At 43.0% G+C, this 19,741-nt stretch overlaps 1 protein-coding gene across 6 annotated transcripts in view; it reads left to right on the forward strand.

The window, feature by feature from the left end:
- The window catches only part of TJP2 (tight junction protein 2), a 111,044-nt gene that overhangs the window by 25,284 nt on the left and 66,019 nt on the right, over positions 1–19,741 (forward strand). For 3 of the 6 annotated variants that reach the window (XM_006209400.4, XM_015243686.3, XM_006209401.4), the window contains exon 1: positions 14,168–14,419. The exons of the other annotated variants lie outside the window; for them this stretch is intronic. In XM_006209400.4, coding sequence (XP_006209462.1) covers positions 14,339–14,419 — 81 coding nt within the window. In that variant the 5' untranslated portion in view covers positions 14,168–14,338. Of the gene's footprint in view, positions 1–14,167; positions 14,420–19,741 lie in introns of those variants that run through there. 6 annotated transcript variants of the gene reach the window in all.

Consider the following 19,741-nt stretch of genomic DNA (forward strand, 5'->3'; position numbering starts at 1 on the left):
CGCTCTTACCAGCTCCCTAAATAAGGAAACTGAGATTCAAAGATTTTAAATGGTTTCCCCAAGACTGCACAGCCTCTGATTCCCAAGTTGAGTGAGATTCCTAAAATAGTAGCTGGTTTCCATACTAACTCTGTACAGCTTGATGGCTTAACTCCTAACCTCAGATAGTAAACAGGTTTTTTTCAAGGGCCAGTTCTGATCAATTGAGAGTGGCTGCCTGGGTTCAAGATTCCTGGGTGCTGTCCTCATTGGTTGAGCAGGAATGTTGTGATCCATTAGCAATGTCTGGCATGGCAGTAGAGGAGGGTATCTGTAGAACCTGCCCTGAACCTGAGGTTTCCGATCACCAAATTCTAGGTGCTTTGCCCCCCTTTACAGTCTTGGCGTCTGTGGAGAGCACTGTTTGCCTGGCACTTGTTTCTTTGTACTTTAAGGGGCTTTGATGTTTACTTTTCTGATGTGGCAAAGTCATCCCTGCCTGTTTGCCTTCAGGAAGGATGCTAAGAGTCTGGACAGAGCCGCATTTCCTAGACACGGATTCTCATTGTTAGGCAATTTAGATATCTTAGAGTTATCACCGACTCACCCTGTAATATGGGCTTAGAAAAGTGAGTTGAGGGTGTAACTCCGTGGTAGAGGGCACACTTAGCATGCCCGAGGTCCTCAGTTCAATCCCCATTACCTTGGTTAAAATAAATAAAATAGATAAACCCAATATACCTCTCCCTCAACAACAACAACAAAACAAAACCAAGGGAAAGAAAGTGAGTTGAGGGTGAAAGTTAAAAACTTACTTCTGTCCCTGGGAGCCCCCCTGCAGTCCCCTCCCCGCTGGGGGCTCCTCACCTATAGGCATGCCTGGGAGGCTCACACCAGCTGCCCAACCTCTTCCTGTGGAATTGGAGAGACTCAGAGCTCTCAAACTTAGGTGCATCAAAATCACCTGGAGGGCCTGTTAAAGATTTCCTGGGTCCCGCCCCCTCCAGGTGTGGCTTCAGTCTGGGGTGAGGCCCAGGAATTTGCATTTCTAACAGCTGGTTTCTAAGCCACACTTTGAAAACCACTAACCTGGACAGTACTTTTAACAGCTGCTGTAAAGCGTGGGCTTGTTTATAGCTGGTATGTGTGCCCGGTTCTCTACCTGCGGTGAAGGGATTCTTTCCCCAAGTATTTAATGAGCACCTCACACAGCACCACCCGAGGGAAATTTAGAGGAACCCAAAGGCTCATCCGTGGGGGACCTGGGAGTCTAATTTGGGATCAGTAATTGCATTGCTGTGTGGAAAGGGCTGCACTTACCCCTTACTGTGGATGCGAGCAGAAGGCCTGAGGCAGTGATTAAATGAGGGGAGGCCTCCTGGAGAGGGTGATATTTGAAAGGAACCTGAGGGGGAAAGATTGTTGGCCAGGTGTGCAAAGAGGAAAAAAGACATGCAGGGAGCAAAGACTGCGCATCAGAGGGCCTGGAGATGCTGCACTGGGTGAGAGGAAAAGTTTTTTGTGGTGAGAATTTCATTGTAATTCCTAAGTGAAGTGAAGTATCAATGTACAGTAGTAAAGACGAAGGCTTTGTGTTCCTTTGGGTGCTCACTGTCGTGTACTTGGTCTGTGCTGACGTCTTACCTGCGTTGTCTTCCTTTACTTCTTATCCCCACCCTCCGAGGTGTAGGGCCAACTCTAATCTCGAGTTGTGTGAGTTTCCTAGGGCTGCACCGCACACTGGGTGGTGTAAACAACAGAAATGCATTGGCTGTCAGTCCTGGAGGCTGGAAGTCTGAAATCAAGCTATTGGCAGGGCTGGTTCCTTCTGAGGGTTATGAGGGAAGGACCTATTCCAGGCCTCTCTGCATAGCTCGTACACGGCCTTCTTCCTTCCTGTGTGTGTCTATCTCCATGTCCAAATTTGCCCTTTTTATTAGGTCACCAGCCACACTGGATTAGGCCCACCCTGAAGACCTCAGTTTAACTTGGTTATCTCTGTAAAGACCCTATCTCTAAGGACGGCCACATTCTGAGGTAATGAGGGTTAAAGCTTCCTCATGTGAATTTTGAGGAGACATGATACAACTCTCTATACCGTTTTACAGATGAAGAAATGGCAGCTTGGAGGGTTTAAAGAAGCTGACCAAGTCATACAGGCATTAGGTCAGACCATGTAAAGTTTCCATTTTTCCAGATCAGGAACCACTGAATAGTGGCCATGTCGTGTATTAAACCTAAGAAGCAGCAGAGCTGGGGCTTGTTGGAACCCGGGTATGTCTGGTCCATCGTTGTAGCTCTTTCCCCACGAGCTTCTCTTGGTTTACTGGCTTCTTCGTTTCTGCCCTGTTTCCTTGTGGTTCACTGAGAAAAGCAGTGGTGTGGAGGTCAGGTCACCAGGCTGCCAACCTGTTTGTTTCTGGAGAAGATACTCTCCTATTTCAGTTGTCTATCCTATCCGCTTAAAGAGACTGGTGGAAAATTATTAGAATGTATGAAACTTAAAATTCGTGGAAGAAAGAGGGTGTATTTTCAAGATGATGTGCTCTTTTGCTATTAAAACGTTAATTACCTATAAATACACAGGCTATCTGAGTATAGATGTCCTATTCTTGTTTGTTTTGTCTTTTTTTTGGAGGGGTAATTAGGTTTTATTTATTTATTCATTTTAGTGGAGGTACTGGGGATTGAACCCAGGACCTGGTACATGCTAAGCATGTGCTCTACCACTGAACCATACCTTCCCCCGAAAGATGTCCTACTGTTAATTTCCATCTCAAACCAGCCTAAATGTTTGTAAGCAATGTGTTAGTCCTGCGCTAGTATTATGAGTACATTTCCTTGGAATTATTTCAGCATTCAGGGATGTAAGTACCTTGATTGTCTAGCCATAGAGATTTCTATGTAGTTCTGTCAGTACTCACACAGTAATTCCATATTTTCTTCCTTAAATATTTAAAATGAAAGAGCATTGCTTCAGATACTTATATACAAAGGCTTTATTATTGTAGCAATTCAAGTAAATTTTCATCATAAGAAATTGGTATACCATTTTAAGTGGAAGGAAAGTAAAAATAGGAAGTGTTTATTCTTACTTCCTAATGCTTTATTTGTAGTCTCACGTGTTTTCCAAACAAGAATTAGAGTGTATGGTTTATTCATGAAATCAACAAGACAGCGGTGGCCATTGGCCTATCTCTGGAAATCTGAGATGTCTGGACATTTTAAGCACAGCACATAGATGAGTAAGAGTCAATCTAGGTTCTGAAACATACATTTAATTATACTCCTGCGTGTTTTAGAGAATTCAGAACCTAAGAATTAAAAGATGACTAGGGGCTTCCTAACCCAGAGCCACCCCCCCCACCCCGGCTTTTCAGACACGCTTCTTACAAGGAATCTTTGTACTTACCATCTTTTTTCCTCCCCACTACCTGCTTTTCTCTTCAGCACTTCCTCCTCCACCTATTCAGGCCAATTAGGGATCCACTAACTGGTTTCAGGCACCCTCTGGGCTAGGCACAGCACTGCCTGAGGGAATTTTCATGGGTAAGGGAGTAGTACCTGAGTTTTCAGTCAGCAGTTACATTGTGGTATGTGCTGCCTGTCTTGGGCCCCTAGTGCTGTGGCTGTGTGGGGAAGGCAGCTTGTTTCATGATTCCTCTCATAATAAAATAATGCAACTAGCTTCTGTTTGGGAGGGTCGTCGTCCCTGGAGCCCTAATTTTAGTGCTTCATCACATTTTCATCAGTTGAGTGGTTGGTGACAGCAGTTTTCAATTCAGCCAAAATTTTGATTCATTTAGAGGTAATCTGGCTGCATATCGAGATTAGACGAAACACCCCAGACAGAATTTCTCCCACCTAGTCATAATTTTATTGATATTTGAAAAAATTATTGACTGTTGAAAATTATACATGATTATTTGATTATAATTATTATTCATCATTGACTTTGATATTTGCAATATAATTATTGATAGTCGAAAATCAAAATGATTATTTTTCGTTCAGATCTGAAGTCTGATTACTAACTCTGGCACCACACTCTGAAAGAGCCTTCATAATATGCTACAGTTCAGTTTGTCTCTTCTGATGGCTTTGGCTCAGTAGAATACATATGACAGGATTTAGAACAAGAATCAAAATACTTTAGTATGTGGAGGATAGTTCCAGCAGAGGCGGAACTAGATCAGGGGGAGAGAAGACAGGTAAAAAATAAAGTGTCACTGGCAAGAATAGCTATGATTAATTCTGGAAAATTAATGGAAAACACTTTGTTTATGTGATTTAGTGTACAGAGTATAAATCTCAGCGAGCCCTGAATCTCTTGGAAATAAATCTTGATTGATTTGTTTAAAAACTTAGGTAATAACTTTGGAGGCAGGAAAAGGTGAAAGCCCCACACATTCCTGGAATTGAATGAAAGATTCCACTCTTACTTCAACCTTACCCTCGTGGCCCAGATGAGCACAGAATTTGATGTCCCTTCTATGTACAAAATTTTACTCATTATGGCTCCCAACCCTGCATTACTCTAGGAGTGTTGGAAATTAACTTGATGCAGTCTTAGCCTCCGAGAGCAAGCTCTCCCAGAGATCATGAGACAGAAAGGCTCAGAGACCAAGTCAGGTGTTTAGTCACACGATTTATTCAATTTGAAAACATGTGGTGAGAAGCAAAGGGAGAAGGATTCCAACACTTAAACACAATCAGGTTAGGAAACAAAGAGGGCAAAAGGTCCACACTCTGGAACTATGTGTTTGCAGTCTTCACATGTCCTGTCTCTGTGGCATCAGCCTTCCATGATGATGGTGTGGTTGCAAAGGCCAAATTTGAGGTGGAACAGGGGTCTCGGTAGATGAAGTATGACACCAGCACAGGCTTGCCCCACCAGAGGGATGCAGGGCACGTATACCTGGCCAGTAGCTATAGCTCATCTGTGATCTGTGTTTTGTCTGCATTCTGGGCCAGAGTATAAATGGGGCCAGAATTGGACATAAGGGTTGTCACCAATGGGTGATCAATTAGGGATGACATAGCTGTCAATCTGGAGGTAACATGAGCTGGGCTTTGTATATTGTTAATATTTCATTAGACAGGAAATATTTATTATTAATTAACAATAATATAAACTGTAAGCTGTGAAACTATATTATTCCATTATATTATATCTATATAATAAAACTATAATAATAGTTTAAGAATATATTAATAATATAAACTGTAAGCTATAAAACTATTATTATTCCAATATAAACCACAATTATAAATTAGATATTTATTACATTAATAGTTTATCAAATATTAACATTTAAGATTTACTTTGAGCTTCCCTCAGAACCTTCTATTTATAAGTAACATCCTGCTTTGTTTCCTTCTTTTCATCTATATTTAACACAAAACACTCCATTTATTGTGTTTGGTTTTTAACACATTTATAGGTTACTAACATACTATCTATACTATACACATCCTATAAATTGTGCCTGAGTCTTAGACACTACTTGAATCTTCATTATCTATGAGAAGTAAATCTCAGGAGTTTCACCCATCTGATTTGTACCTTGTCCTCTATAACAGTCTTTAAAAGAACTTTAAAGTAAAGTATTCACCAAATTATGGTATGTTCATACAAATGGAGTATTACACAGCTAAAAAAATGATGATACAGATCTATAGTCCCATGAAGAAAACCATCAAACAGTATTCCTCTGTGGAAATAACAGGTAGCAAAGGAGCATGTCTAGTATAGCCCCCGGTGTATAACATTGTCTACGATGTCTACGTGCTTACCTGTGCAAAGAGTGACCTGGAAGGATGCTCATCCAATTGTTAACAGTAGTTTGCTCTTGATGGTGACATTTTAGTTACATTTTACTATTTTCAGTGTGGTCTACTATATGGTTTGTATTTTTAAAGTACAAGTATTTTTAAAAAAAATAACTGAAATCCAACCATGTGTCTCTACAAATATATATGTAAATAAACATAAACAAGAGAGTTATCAGATCAGACCTTTTCTTTTGTAAACCAAAGACATTTTGCAAGTAGAGAATTATTTCCTGACCTTCAAAATATTTACCTGCCTTCAAAATGGTAACCTTCCTGTCCTGTGTCAGAGAATTATAACAATGTCCCTTTAGCAGAATATATTAAACCTCCCTGATGATAAGACTTACCTAGGGGTATGTGCCAAAAAATGTAAATTTCCCCAGGCCCTTCTCAGACCTGCTGAATCAGGGTCTCTGGGAGGGAGCTGGGATGCCTCAGATGATTTAGGGAAATTTAGGAAGATGTCCTCGAGCCATGTTTTCAAGTTTCACTGAATGCCTCCTGGAAGTGCCTCTTCCAGGCCCACCTTCCTTTGTTTTAAGAGGCCTGCACTAACTGGCATGGCTGCCCCGGAAAACTGTCTGCTGCTTGTTTCTAAGGCCTCTTTCAGGTCTGAGATTCTGAAAATCTAGGAGGTTCTTCAACAATTTTAATCTGTATTAATCAAGGATACTGACTCCTTAGGGGCAGAGGATTCTGGTGATAATTATTTTTAAAGCAATTCGGGTGTTGCCAGAGGGCCCGCTGGTTTCCCTGGAGGACTTGTGTATCACAGGGAGAGTCCCCTGGGCCTTTCTCACCGTAGATTCCCTCCCTTGCACAAAAGAGGAGGGTTTTTCTTTTGAATGAAAAATTTTAACTTTTTTTTTTTCTTAAAGTACTTGTTCAGGCAGAGGGAGCTTTGGAATTTAGTTAGACACCAGAATCATATTTGAACTAGCTCATGGGCTGGAGTCAAAAGACAGTTTCAGCGTTTACCTTTTTAATATTGCACAGGGAAAGTTTCACAAATATGATTCCCCAGCATGGTTTGTTAGATTGTGTCAGCAAAACCCCTCTTGAGTTCTGTTAAAAGAAGCCAAAAGGAAAACAATAACAACAACAGAAGACTTCAACCCTATCAATTGTCTGGAGGCAATGAACTTCGGGGCCAGAGAGCAGGGATGGGAATGGGCTTCGAGTCTGACAGACCAGGGTTTAGAGTTTTAACCCACCATCTACTCAGTGATGACCTTAGGCAGGCTGTTTTCCTCTTGGAAGCTCAATTTCCTCATCTTAAAGCAAGGGCAAAAGAATACCAAAAATACAGGGGTGATGGGAGGATTTATAGTAAATGAGTTAAAATAGTGTTTGAAAGATTTGCAGCACATAATGTGCATTTAATCAATCACTTTTTATCCGGGTTTCTGGTTTTTTTGTTTTTTAATGGAAGGTTAACAAGTGGCACCTGTCCCTGAAGAGTGTGGATTTCATATACTCTGCAATGTAAACAATAGTAAAATAATAAAAGCTGTCAAAACTCAGCGCACAGTACCTCTAGGACCCCGGGCACCCTGGCAGGAGGAGAGGGCTCCCCCCGGCGCAGACTGCTCTCCTTGCAGGGTCTGTCCGGACCAGAATATGTCCCACACGGTGCTTCTAGGACCCCCAGGATTGGAGTTGGAATATGCTCTTCTCAACGCTCTGTTGACAGGGCTGAGTACACCTTGACCCTGCCTGCCAGCCTGAGCACACCCAGACCAGCCCTGAAAATCTCCTAGGAGTCTGCCTATTGGCAGTCTGGCACCACAGCCCAGACCACAGACACCTCCTTCCAAGCAGAACTCCCCCCACACCAGCCCAGCGCCTCCCCAGACTCGTAATCCATCCAGCCCACAGTGACTCTGAGTTGCACAGCTAGTTCTTTTGTCAAACTTCGTGGCCAGCTAAACCCATCATGGCCAGAAACATTGCCAGGTTCTTACACGAGAGCAGGTGGGAGAGGAGGATACTGGGGTTTGGGATTTGTGCCATCAGCAGGGAGGAGTGAGGCGAATAGAAGGCACCATCCATTGAGAACTAAGAACTTTCTCTCCCCGAAAGTCTGACTACTGATGTTTTCATCCCTTTTGCATTTATTCTAACATCTTTTCACTGTAGTGATAACAGCAGCCATGAATCATGAACAACGAATCACCAATGGTAATAATAATAAAGTTAAAAAAGAGGGAGACATGGATAATAGGCTCCTTGGGTTTCCTGGGCTACTCTCCCTTCCTGCTATTCCTCTCTGGGCTTCTCTTCCCCTAAACAGACCACTCAGCACCCCCACCCTTTCATACCCCTGCACCGTGCTCTCTGAAACCCTTGTTTAATGGTCAGTGAAACACTCAGCTGGACTCCCCACCTCCTTGCTTTAAACTTGGCTCTCTCCTGATGCCCTGGGGGCATCGATTCCTGGTAGCCACCTCAAGGGGTGCTTCTTACTTGAGATAGAAAGAGGAATATAAGCAGGAGCTGGCTCTGTGGTCCAGGCAGAGAAGCTCGAACAAAGGCTCTGGGGCAGGCATGAGCTTGGCACGGTCTCCAGAGCAACAACTACAAAGAAAGGCCAATGTTGCTCCAAGAAGTGGGCTTTGGATAGCTCAGGGCGGGCTGAGCTTGGAGGAGGCCACGGGGTCAACTCACGTAGGACGGGGAGGCTGCCTTAGCTCTGGCTGTTATAACCGACTGAATCCCACTAAACTTCTATGACAGAGTATCACACACAGGGAGGCTTAAACAGCAGACATTTGCTTCTCACAGTTCTGGAGGCTGAGAGATCCAAGGTCAAGGTGCCAGCAGATTTGGTTCTTAGAGCTCTTCCTGGCTTGTAGACAGCTGGCTTCTCACTGTGTGCTCACAGGGCTATTTCTAGGTGCACGCACGTGGAGTTCGCACACTTTGAAAGTGATCAAGAGTAATAGTAAATACCTCAAGGCATGAGGGGCAGAACCGAACTTGGAATGCCGCTCTCCTAGACGTTACTTTAGGAGCTTTGGGGTGGCCATTCCTGGAAGAAGGAGTCCTGTAAGTGAATCTGCACAGTTACCGCTATGGTTGTTCGGCTTGGGAAGGTAAGGGAATGCCAGGCCTTTTCTCCTGAAAAGTGCCCCACCCTTGGGCAGAGTTTTAACTGCCAGCACTTCATGTATTTGAGCAATTCTTGTGTTATTTGTTTACATGTCTTTCTCTTTGTTGCCCTGAGAGCAAGCCCCCTGTTGCACTCTGCCTTTATCGGCTGTGTACCTATTCCAGGATGCATGCTAGGGATTCAAGAAATGCTTATTGAAGGAGAGTGTCTTTATGATTCCAGTCTGCCATCCAGTGTACAGGCCAATTAAACTGCTCAGTTAACCTGGAAATTTTTCATGTCACTTTCCTTTGCGCCTATTTAATGATAGTTAATAATCATATTGTAGATGTGTGTGTGTGTGTGTATCCCAAAATCTTAACATGCTTGAGGAAATTTGATCAAGGGGGTTTAGTGTATTATATTTATTTGACATCTTTTGACCTTGTTTTAAAGACCTTATATACTGTAATACATAATTAAAAGTGTTGAAAAATTGTCTATTGCACAAACAATAACTACAATTTAAAAAGAAAAATACACACAATCCTATCCTTTCATCACATCATGTTCCCATATTCTTTCCAAATCTTTTATATATTTTTTGTAATTTCTTGTGTATTGCCATCAGGATAGAAATTTGTGTTCTCTTTCATTGATTATTATATTGTTTTTATCTTTGTTGCTATATTATAATTTTAATTCCTTCTTATAATTTTAAATGACGGCTTGCTTATTATAATTGTAAATTGCTTATTATAATTTTAAATGAGGCTTGCTATGCCAATTAAGTTGATTTGCTGTAATATAATAGCCCTCCATCCTAGAGCATTGATGGTTTCTATCTTGTGTTCATAAATAGGCATACAGTGTAGTGCTGCCCCACCTCCCAGTCACCCACTGTAATCTAACCTCCAGTCCCATCTTTCATGGGAACAGTGCTGGCCAGGATGAGCAGTGGTCTTCTTCTTGGTGAATCATGTCTGTTTTTATCTTTTTTTTATGTATATATATTTTTTATTGAAATATAGTCAGTTTACAATGTGTCAATTTCTGGTGTGCAGCATAATGCTTTAGTCATATATGAACATACATATATTTGTTTTCATATTCTTTTTCACCAAAAGTTACTCCAAGATATTGAATATACTGCTATACAGTATAAACTTGTTTATCTATTTTTATATATATATATATTAGTTAGTATCTGCAAATCTCTAACTCTCAATTTATCCCGTCCCCCTTCCTGCCCTCTTTCCCCTCTGGTAACTGTAAGTTTGTTTTCTATGTCTGTGAGTCTGTTTCTGTTTTGTAAAAAGTTTTTTTTTTTTTTGGATTCCACATATAAGTGATATCGTATATTTTTCTTTCTCTTTCTGGCTTACTTCACTTAGAATGACATTCTCCAGGGACATCTATGTTGCTGCAAATGGCATTATTTTATTCTTTTTTATGGCTGAGTAGTATTCCATTGTATAAATATACCACAGCTTCTTTATCCAGTCATCTGTCGATGGACATTTAGGTTGTTTCTATGTCTTGGTTATTGTAAATAGTGCTGCTATGAACATTGGGGTGCATGAATCTTTTCGAATTAGAGTTCCCTCCAGATATATACCCAGAAATGGGATTGCTGGATCATATGATAAGTCTATATTTAGTCTTTTGAGGAATCGCCATACTGTTTTCCATAATGGCTGCACCAAACTACATTCCCACTAGCAGTGTAGGAGGGTTCCCTTTTCTCCACACCCTCTCCAGCATTTATTGTTTGTGAACTTTGAATGATGGCCATTCTGATTGGTGTGAGGTGATACCTCATTGTAGTTTTGATTTGCATTTCTTATCTTAATTGAACTCCTCAAAGTTCCATGTTGGCTCCCCTTCTGGAAATTCATTCTTGACTTTTTGGACACTCTGCTCCAGAGGACTTTTTCTTCCCTTTCTGGCAGTTCCTCCTTCATCTCTACTCTGGGGAATCAAACTTGTTCCCTACATACTGGCATTCCCAGGGATGGGTTCTATCCTTACTCTTCCTCTGCCTCAGTCTACATCATGTCTCCAAGGAGTCTCATTCCCTTTCATGACTTTAGCTTTCTTGATACATTGATGATTTCCAAATCTTTTCCCTCACCCCAGATCTATCCAAACACTCATGAATGCCTAGCATATGTAGACACTTGAACATCTCCACCTGAAGAACCTACAGCCCTCAAAACTCAATCCTTAAATGAATTCACCATCCTTTCTCAAGCCCCTCCCAAGATCTGCCCCCACTCCTATGTTCTCTATGTTGACGAAAGGCACTGTCATCTTAGTTAAGCCAGAAACCTGAGTCACCTTAGACTCACTTCCCTCTTCCTTACCTCATATTTGATCAGGCAGTCACCCAGGGATGACTACATTTCTTCAGTTTCTCCTGAATTGGCTCCTTTTGTCTAATTTCATAGCTACATCATCTCTCACCTGTCTGCCCACAAAAATCCTTTTCTTTTTTTTGGCTGGTCTTGTCATTCTTACTGTTGCCCCTCCCCGTAGCCCCCACCCAGCTCATCCATCTTCCAAGAAGCTGACAGAGTGATCTTTACAAAATGCCAGTTTAATCCCACTTCTGCTGTGTTCACAGTAGAACACAGCCCCTGCTTGCCTGGACAGCCCTACCTCCTGGCACCTCAGGAGCAAGCCCGGGGTCTCTTCCTTCCTTGTTTCCCCACTTGTTATTTACTGCCTTCACCTGGAAAGCTCTTTCCCCTCTTTTTGTCTCAGAAACTCATTCCTACCTGTCCTTTAGAGTGTGTGAGCAACCTCATCTCTTGAAAGCCTTCCCTAAACCCCCCCTAGTCTGAGAAAGGAACCTCTCCTGAAAGCCCCCAGGCTACCCTGAGCCTGCCTGGAATCTCAGCACTTACATGGGTTCTTAGAACTGACCGATTGTCTACTGCAATAGACTGAATGCCCTGAGGTAAGAGCCTAAGTCTTTTGTCAGAGGGTTCTGACTTGACCGAAGGTGTTCAGTAATTACTTGCTGGACAGAAGTTTTCTGGAGAAAAAAATTCTGGGAGTGGGGTTCACATGTGCAACCCCATGTGTGAAAAATATGTACCGCTATAACTTGCTTTTCGAGAGTTGTATTGATTTATGCTGCCACCAGCAATGCTACTGTATCAGTTGAATCACGTTTTTCAACATCTATTTGAGTCAGAAGTTTTTATTGTGCCAGAATATTGGTATTTCTGCTGTGTAAGTCTATCACCATTGGGAGTAGTGTAATGCAGTAGAACTTTCTGCAGGGGTGGAACTATTCCATATTTACACTGTCCAATATGGTAGCCACAAGCCTCATGTGGCTACCAAGTGAGCAATGGAAATGTGACTAACAAAGTGAATTTCTCATTTCCTCGAATTTTAGTTAATTTAAATTTAAATGTATTCAATACATGTGGCAAGTGGTTATCCTATTGGGTAGTGTAACTCTAGAGAGAGAAAAAAATCATTCAGCAGATATAGTTGCTACATTCCAGTTCCTTCCTTTTTTTTTTTAACTAAAAAGTGATTGCTTGAATAGGAATGGAATTTTCATTACATATAATGAAGTTATACTGTAACTGTCATTACATACACTCGCTGAAGTTAGTCCACCAGGTCTATTGCTAACAAAAGACCTAGATTTAAATGCATGTTTTGTAGCCATGTGTATTTGGATTTAATAAGAACACTGTAATTGTCACTATGTTATTTGTAGCAAAATGGACATTCAGTTCATTTTATTTTACTTAACATTCTTTATTTAGCTGATTTTCTTCTTTTCTCATCATTAATGTTCAAGTACATATTTTATATTTGTGTTAACATGATTCTTCTGAGCATCTTTACTGTCAAACTTCATTTTAATGCTGGTGGTATAAGCTTGTGTCACAAAGGTGTGACCAGTTCACAAATGCTGCCATTGTTATGATTAGTCAGCATCACCTAATTTGGGAAACATTTTTTTAAAATGGTGCTTTCATCAGGAGAGTAACACTTTACGTTAGGAATACAACCAAACGTCTAATTCTGGAGACTGGAAGGAATATGAGAAATGTTACTCACAGTGCTTTTTATTCAGAGGCGTGCACTTAGCCACTCCAAAGGAGGCCAGAAGAGGCTTTCAGAGAGGCTTCTGCTGGACCTGTTTTTCCACATGAACTGCCAAACTTGTTTTGATTAGGCAGGAAGTGAAGCAACTTTTCAGGGAGAGAGCCAGGCATCTGCATCTGTCAGCGGGTCAGATCAGACCTTTTACCTTCTTCTGAGCCTAGGTAGAGTTTTGGCTTTTCAATTTAATGGAAGGGCAGGATGAGTCGCACTTTTTCTCCTACAACGTGGTTTCCTTCGGTTTCAAACCCAAAGTTCTATTTTTAATCAGTGTACCTGTTTTGATTCGCCAAATAATTTGCATGCCTTTAAAATAAGGAAACTTCTTTACCGTGTGCAATGCTTTGTATATAGAAGACTCTAAAACGAATAAATGTACTGATTTGAATTCGATGAATCCTGCCTGATAAGCATTTGTGACCTACTTTTCTAAAAAAAAAAAAAGCCTTTTAAAAGCTGGTGATGGGAGGGGAGTTTTAATCTCTTTATTGGAGTTGTTGGAAATGTGCCAAAGAGATAACCTAGAGCATATTTCCAAAAAAGTAGTGTTTTTTTTTAACTTAACAGAATATCTTATGCCCTTGGAATTCGGGGAATCCGTTGCTGAGCTGAGAAACGGGGGTACAGTGCTCTGCGTGTGTTGGCTGGCCAGGCTGGCCTCTAGGCAGGACAGAAAAATCCTTGGGGTTTCCTCGGTTCTTCCTTTCGGAAGAGAACGGAGGAGGAGGTCTGCAAATCTCTCCAAAAAGCGTTCCTACGGGATGCTCACGCGACCCCAAGGGAAGAACCCGCGGGCAAACGGGCCACCCCCGAGCTCCCGGCCGCCCGTAAACTTGTAGCGCTTCCCGAAGCGTCTCCGGAGCCGGACCTGCTGGCCCGAGTGCGCGCCGCGGAGCGAACCATCGGGCTGGCCGGGGACGGGGGGAGGTCCGGGTGTGGGGGCTGCGGAACGCTCGGCCCTCCGGGTCCCCCTGCTGCTGCCGCCCGCGCCTGTCCCCTGTCGGGAGTCGCGCGTGGCAGGGCTCTCCGCGGGGGCCTCGGGGGCGCGGCGCCGGCGCGCACCCCCCGCGCCGCGCAGGGATGGTAGCGGCCCATTTGAGAGTTTCCCGGGCCGGGCGGCAGGAACGGAGGCGCTGCCTCCGGCTGGGGGCGGGCCGACGCCGCGGCCGCGGGAGGAGGCACAAAGGGGTGGGTCCCCGCGGGCCCGCACTCGAGCAAAACCCGGCTGCCGGCCGGAGGACTGACCTGCCGCCCGGAGAGGGAGGAAGAGGAGGATCGGCGCCCAGGACCCGCGCGCCCATGCGGGACCCGCGCCCGAAGATGCCGGTGCGAGGAGACCGCGGGTTTCCACCCCGTCGGGAGATGTCAGGTTGGCTCCATGTAAGTGCCCTTCTGCGTCCCGCTCGGTTGGGAGAAGGGTCGCGAGGAGAGAGCTTGCGAGCTCGTGGTGGGCTTCCCGGATGCGCTGTAGGTGGCTGGCGTACTCCCAACCCGAGGTGGGGTTGAGGGCACGGAGTTTCACTGGACGGGGGTGGTGGCCCGTGGCCTCCAGGGCTCCCGGATCTTTTTCTCTGTTCTCTGAAGTCACTTGAATTTCAGGTTAAGTCTCGAGTAGGGAAAACTGTCTTGAACTTTGTCTCGATCTGTCTTGATGCCTACTCCTCGGAGGCATCGTTGTGCCTGTTGTGTCCCAGGCTGTGTATGCCTTTTTGTTTTCCTTTTCCGTTTCGAACCGCGCTCTCTGCTTGATGAAAAGTTACAGGCATGTGTGCGTGAGACAAACTGACAACTCTTTGGAGACCGGAGTCCTCATTTTCCTCTTTGATCAGTTGCGTCTGCAATATAAATAGAAGTTATTTGCAGGAGGGAATGGAGATGGAGTTTGGAGGACTCCACAAAAAGGGAATGATGAATGCTTTGTACTCAGGTATTATCTTACCAGGTCACCAGTTCTTTGCTTTTGTGTCTTCATTTGTCAAGTTTCTGCTTTACACAGCAGTTTAAGTTATAAATAATCAGGGTTTTAACTACAGAGTTTTAACATTCTTGAAATGTGGATGGACTTGGGAGTGAATACTCCAGGGCTTAGTAATGGAATACAGCCTCCCACCTCTATTTTAGCTTCAGTTCTTAGGCAGTGCTGCTTCTCTGGCAGCTGTCTGGCCTGAGTAATTGTTGTGGTTTCCCTGCAGTTCCCAGCTGAGACTCATCCTGTCGTAGAAACTGCCCTCCCTCCGCCAGGGAAATCCCAGCAGAGAAGGAAAGAGGCCCTTGTCTTCAGGTCTTTAGGTGGTCTGTGCTGGATGTGCTGACAGTCACTTTGGGAGAACAGGTTTATCTTTGTCAAGATTATTCTTGGGAGGGACAGTCTACAAGCATACCTGGCAAGCAGACCATTTTCATTTTAAGTGAGGAGTTAGTAGCTGTGATTGTGTTTGTAGCCACGTCCCATTAATAGCCTGCCTAACAGAATGATACTTGGTTATTTAATAAATTTTCATGAACAACTTCAGTGTGGGGAATACAGATATTTAGAACTGTGCCTCTACTACACTGTCTGCTTGGGGAAGGATGCAAATAATTAACTGTTGAGTTCCAATTAGAAATATGGGCAGGAAGCTGAAGCTTACCCTCTCAGGGGAGATGAGGGAAGTGGGTACTTTACTAAGACAGCAATGGCTTTTGAGGTGTTTCCTTGAGCTTTTTCAAAGCTACTGCCAGAGATTAAAGAGGGGGATTTTTTTTTTTCACCTGAATTGCTGCTGCAACTTTTTTAGGACCATGCAGCTGATGACTTAATCGGCACTCCCTCCTGCCAGTCCACTGTGAGAGGGTAGGGGTGAGAGATAAGCAAGACCCGACTTCTCCCTTCAAGAGTTTGTTCGATCTGAAAATGTTAGGTGTTTTTTAAGACTCTGCAAACTCTGCTGGAATACCTGTGGCTGAAGGAGGAGCGTGCAATACAGACGCACACTCTCTGTACAGAAATACAACAAAGGGAGGGACTGTCCTGTGCACACTCCCTTCAGGGATTCTTAGAGGAAAGAAAATTCACCATTGGAACAGATACCTCACAGTGTAAACCAGTATGGAAGATGAGGACTGAGTGAAATGATGTAAGGTGTCTGGCATGTAGTGGGTGCCAAGTCAATAGTAGCTAGTATGATTGTCCCTCAGTATCCTGGGGTCGGGGGGAGGGTGGTTCCAGGACCCCCTCAGATACCAAAATCCAAGGCTGCTCATGTCGTTTATGTAAAATGGCATGGCATTTTCATAAAACCAAGGCACAGCTTCCTGTGTACTTTAAATTATCCCTAGTGCCTAATACAATGTAAGTGTTACGTAAGTAGTTGTATACAATGTAAATGCTATGTAGTTGCTGGTGTGCCACAAATTCAAGTTCTGCTTTTTGGAACTTCCTGAAATTTATTACCCCTGGATATTTTTGATCCACAATTTGTTGAATCCTCAGATATGGCAGGCTGTAATATGAACCAAAACAGGTGCTGAAAACTCTAAGTACTGGGTTCTGGGTTCCTAAGGGAAGCGGAATCTAGAAATACAAGTAGGGGGTGCCAGGGAGGTGTCAGAGCAGTTGCTGAGGGAAAGACCAAGAGTTGCTCACATGGTCACTGGCCTTGAATGCCAGTAAGAGAACTTTGAGAAAAGGAGGCTGAGGGGGAAGGTCATAGAAATCTCTAAGGTATTCATGATTTGACTCCCTACAAAGAAGTGAACAAGTTTCCCAGTAAACACTCCACTTCACCCCACACACGGAATATTACTATTTTGGGGGTACTCATATGCTTAAGGCCAAAAATTTTTTAATGTCATCATCCCCTGGGGAATTCTTTTTGCAAGAATTTCTGCCTACATTTGTTTAACTTTTAATCTGATTCTTTGTACATTGACAGAAGGTCACAGCCAGTCATTTATTTCTCTTCTGAGGCCTAGTGCCTAGAAGTTCTAGGGAGATGATAAAATCCCTACAGTGACTTAAGTTTAGCAAGATTTTCTTTTCTACAGAAGGCTTGCTTTTTTAGGAGATGAATAAGTTCTTGAAACTAGGCAGGGCCACTTGGGTCCTGTGTCCTGTAGTTTAAAAAGTCATGCAGATTTGGAGGGGGAGTGGCATGACATGTGGGAGAGGTGGGTGGTGTGAAGAGTTAGGGAGGGTTAGTAATCACGCTGAAACTTTCAACATACCTCTACCAAGAATCTGAGCCATCAGGGGATTCCTTGCCTAATCCCTAAAACAAATCCCATTGAGCAGTTGTAGCTTCAGATAAGCTTATCGATGTTGAAAGCTGACACCCTATAAAATGCCTCATTGATGAGACTCTAAGCAGTAATCAGGGGGCCAACAAGTGCTGGCCAGAATGGCCTTGGACCAGCCAGCCTTGGTGTTGAGGGGCATTTTACACTGAAAATTGGATGGGTGAGGCAGAATGATTACCTCCGGTGTTGTACTGAGTATGTCTTCATCCTTAATCCAAGGGTCAGGGTCAGAAACACAGACTACTCAGAGGTCAGATTTAACTCCTATACAGTGAGTTAAAAAAAAAAAAACTTCAGTGGTTTACATGGACTTTTTTGAGGCTGAAAAGACATGTTCCCTAAAACTACTTAGAGCCTCCTTCGTCCCCGCAGGAATTTTTATGGTAAACCTCATCAGTAGACGCCCATATAGCTAGGAAGGTCTAGGTGGTTTTCCCATTAAAATTTTTGTAAACACCATGTAACAGCAATGGGAAAAATGTTAGGAAAAAAGTTATCAGATCTTCAATTCCAGTATCTGATATTGGCAATGGCTAGTTCCATGTTTGAAGGTTAGCTGATTAAGGTTGTACATCTCCTGTATTGCTATGTGAGGAGCAGAGTTCTGAGTTGGGAAGTACCTGCTTCCACTTTATCAGCTTGGTTAGGAAATGCCCTTCTTAGAACTGCGACAGCCCTGGCAGACCTGCTTGGGATCACCTTCCCATGACAGTGACTGTTTCAAAGTGTCCTTTCAGGGGAACCAGTGCCTCCGTCAGCCAGCCGGCTGTTGCCCCCAGAGCTGCATCAGCCTTGATGACCTGTGAGCTCACAAGAGAGACTAAGGGCTGTCGTATTGAAAAAATACCCATTCAGTTACTTAAGCATTTTCTCTGCCATTTTTGCTGCCTCTGAAACAGTGTTTTCCAAAGTGTGCTATGCAGACAGACTTACGGGTGGCACAGGGAGGAACATGGCCGAGTCTTTAATTACTATGCCCGACTTCTGTACTTTAGGAATAAAAAATAGAAAGCCAATCACCAAACTCATTTATTTCATGAATAGATTGCTTAGAATGAAGTAAAATGGTTAAGTTCAATTTAAGAAAAATAGTAGATTATCAAGATGAATGGTCTGAGGATAAGGCAAAAATTGTGAAGATGGCCCTTGAATGCTGAGACTTGGAAAATACTCTTCACATATGAGGGTGACATTTAGGTATGGAGAGCCAGGTATACCTCCACCATGCGTTCAGGAAAGGTGGACACAGAATGGCCCAGGAGAGTTGAATTTGATGGACTCTGTGTCTTAACATATGCATCTTGCTCTTCGTCCACCCAGTTCTCTTGTCTGTTACTGCAGACTGTTTTTGTGAAGCTATTTAATGTCTCATTCCTTTCTCTGCTTCCCACAGCCATTCTACAATTTCAAGGTCTGTTGGTGTGCCATTTGTGGTTGGATAGAGTGAAAAGGGGGAAAATGCTTTGGCACCACTGGGGGATGTCACTCTGTCACATAGTGTATCTCAATCAAGATCCTTCAGTGCTCAGGAATGCAGAGGCCCACACAGCCTCATGTGTAAATGCATCTAACTCTTTAAAAGTGGAGCTTATGTTGATCTATGAAATAGACTTTAACAAGGATTGTCATAGGAATTGGACATATTGAGGTAGGAAAAAAGTAACCCTGCTATGACCTAGAGAAATGAGCAGCTGAAGTTTATGTTCATGGTAGGTTTGAATAAAACCAGAATAGAAAAAACACTTTGTTTCAGTCACCAAAATTCCTAATTGTGTGTGTGTGTGTGTGTGTACACGTGCACGCATCTTTTATGAGAACTCCTAGGCCTTAACAATTAGTAACTTGTACTTCAGTCATTTAAAATTAGTACAGATATTTGTTTTAGTGTCTCTGCCAGATGGTTGAAGTTAAATCAGGTCTTTAACCCTAAAAACATAATGCAGCTTTTCTTAATCACTTACACACAGCATTGTGCACTGCAAACCATGGCAGTATATATTTTTGTAATAATGAGTGTTTATTTTAACTTTCAGTCTAAATATTTAGCCTGATTAGAATATTCATGGATTATAGTTTGTTTCTCCTCCCCCATTATTGTATGTGTGTTGGGGACTGGGGGAGGCTTGGAAGGTGACTGGAATTGTAGTGGTGGTGAAACACCTCTGATGGATCTTTTGAGAGTAAAATACTTGTTTGTGTTATAGGAAGCTCTACTGGCCCCAACATTTTAAATTATACCATTAATTATGGTAAAGACCTCATGTCACATATTTACTTAATTTTTAATCCATATGCATATGTAAACATGGACTTCAGAATTAATAGGGTAATATTTCTGTTGTAGACTTTAATCAGCCTTATGAAGTACATACATTATGTTCATAAGAGAAAATGCCATCTTTCAAAATTTCAATTATCATGTGC

The sequence above is a fragment of the Vicugna pacos genome, chromosome 4 (genome assembly GCF_048564905.1).
Source record: "Vicugna pacos chromosome 4, VicPac4, whole genome shotgun sequence".
Classification (NCBI taxonomy): Eukaryota; Metazoa; Chordata; class Mammalia; order Artiodactyla; family Camelidae; genus Vicugna; species Vicugna pacos.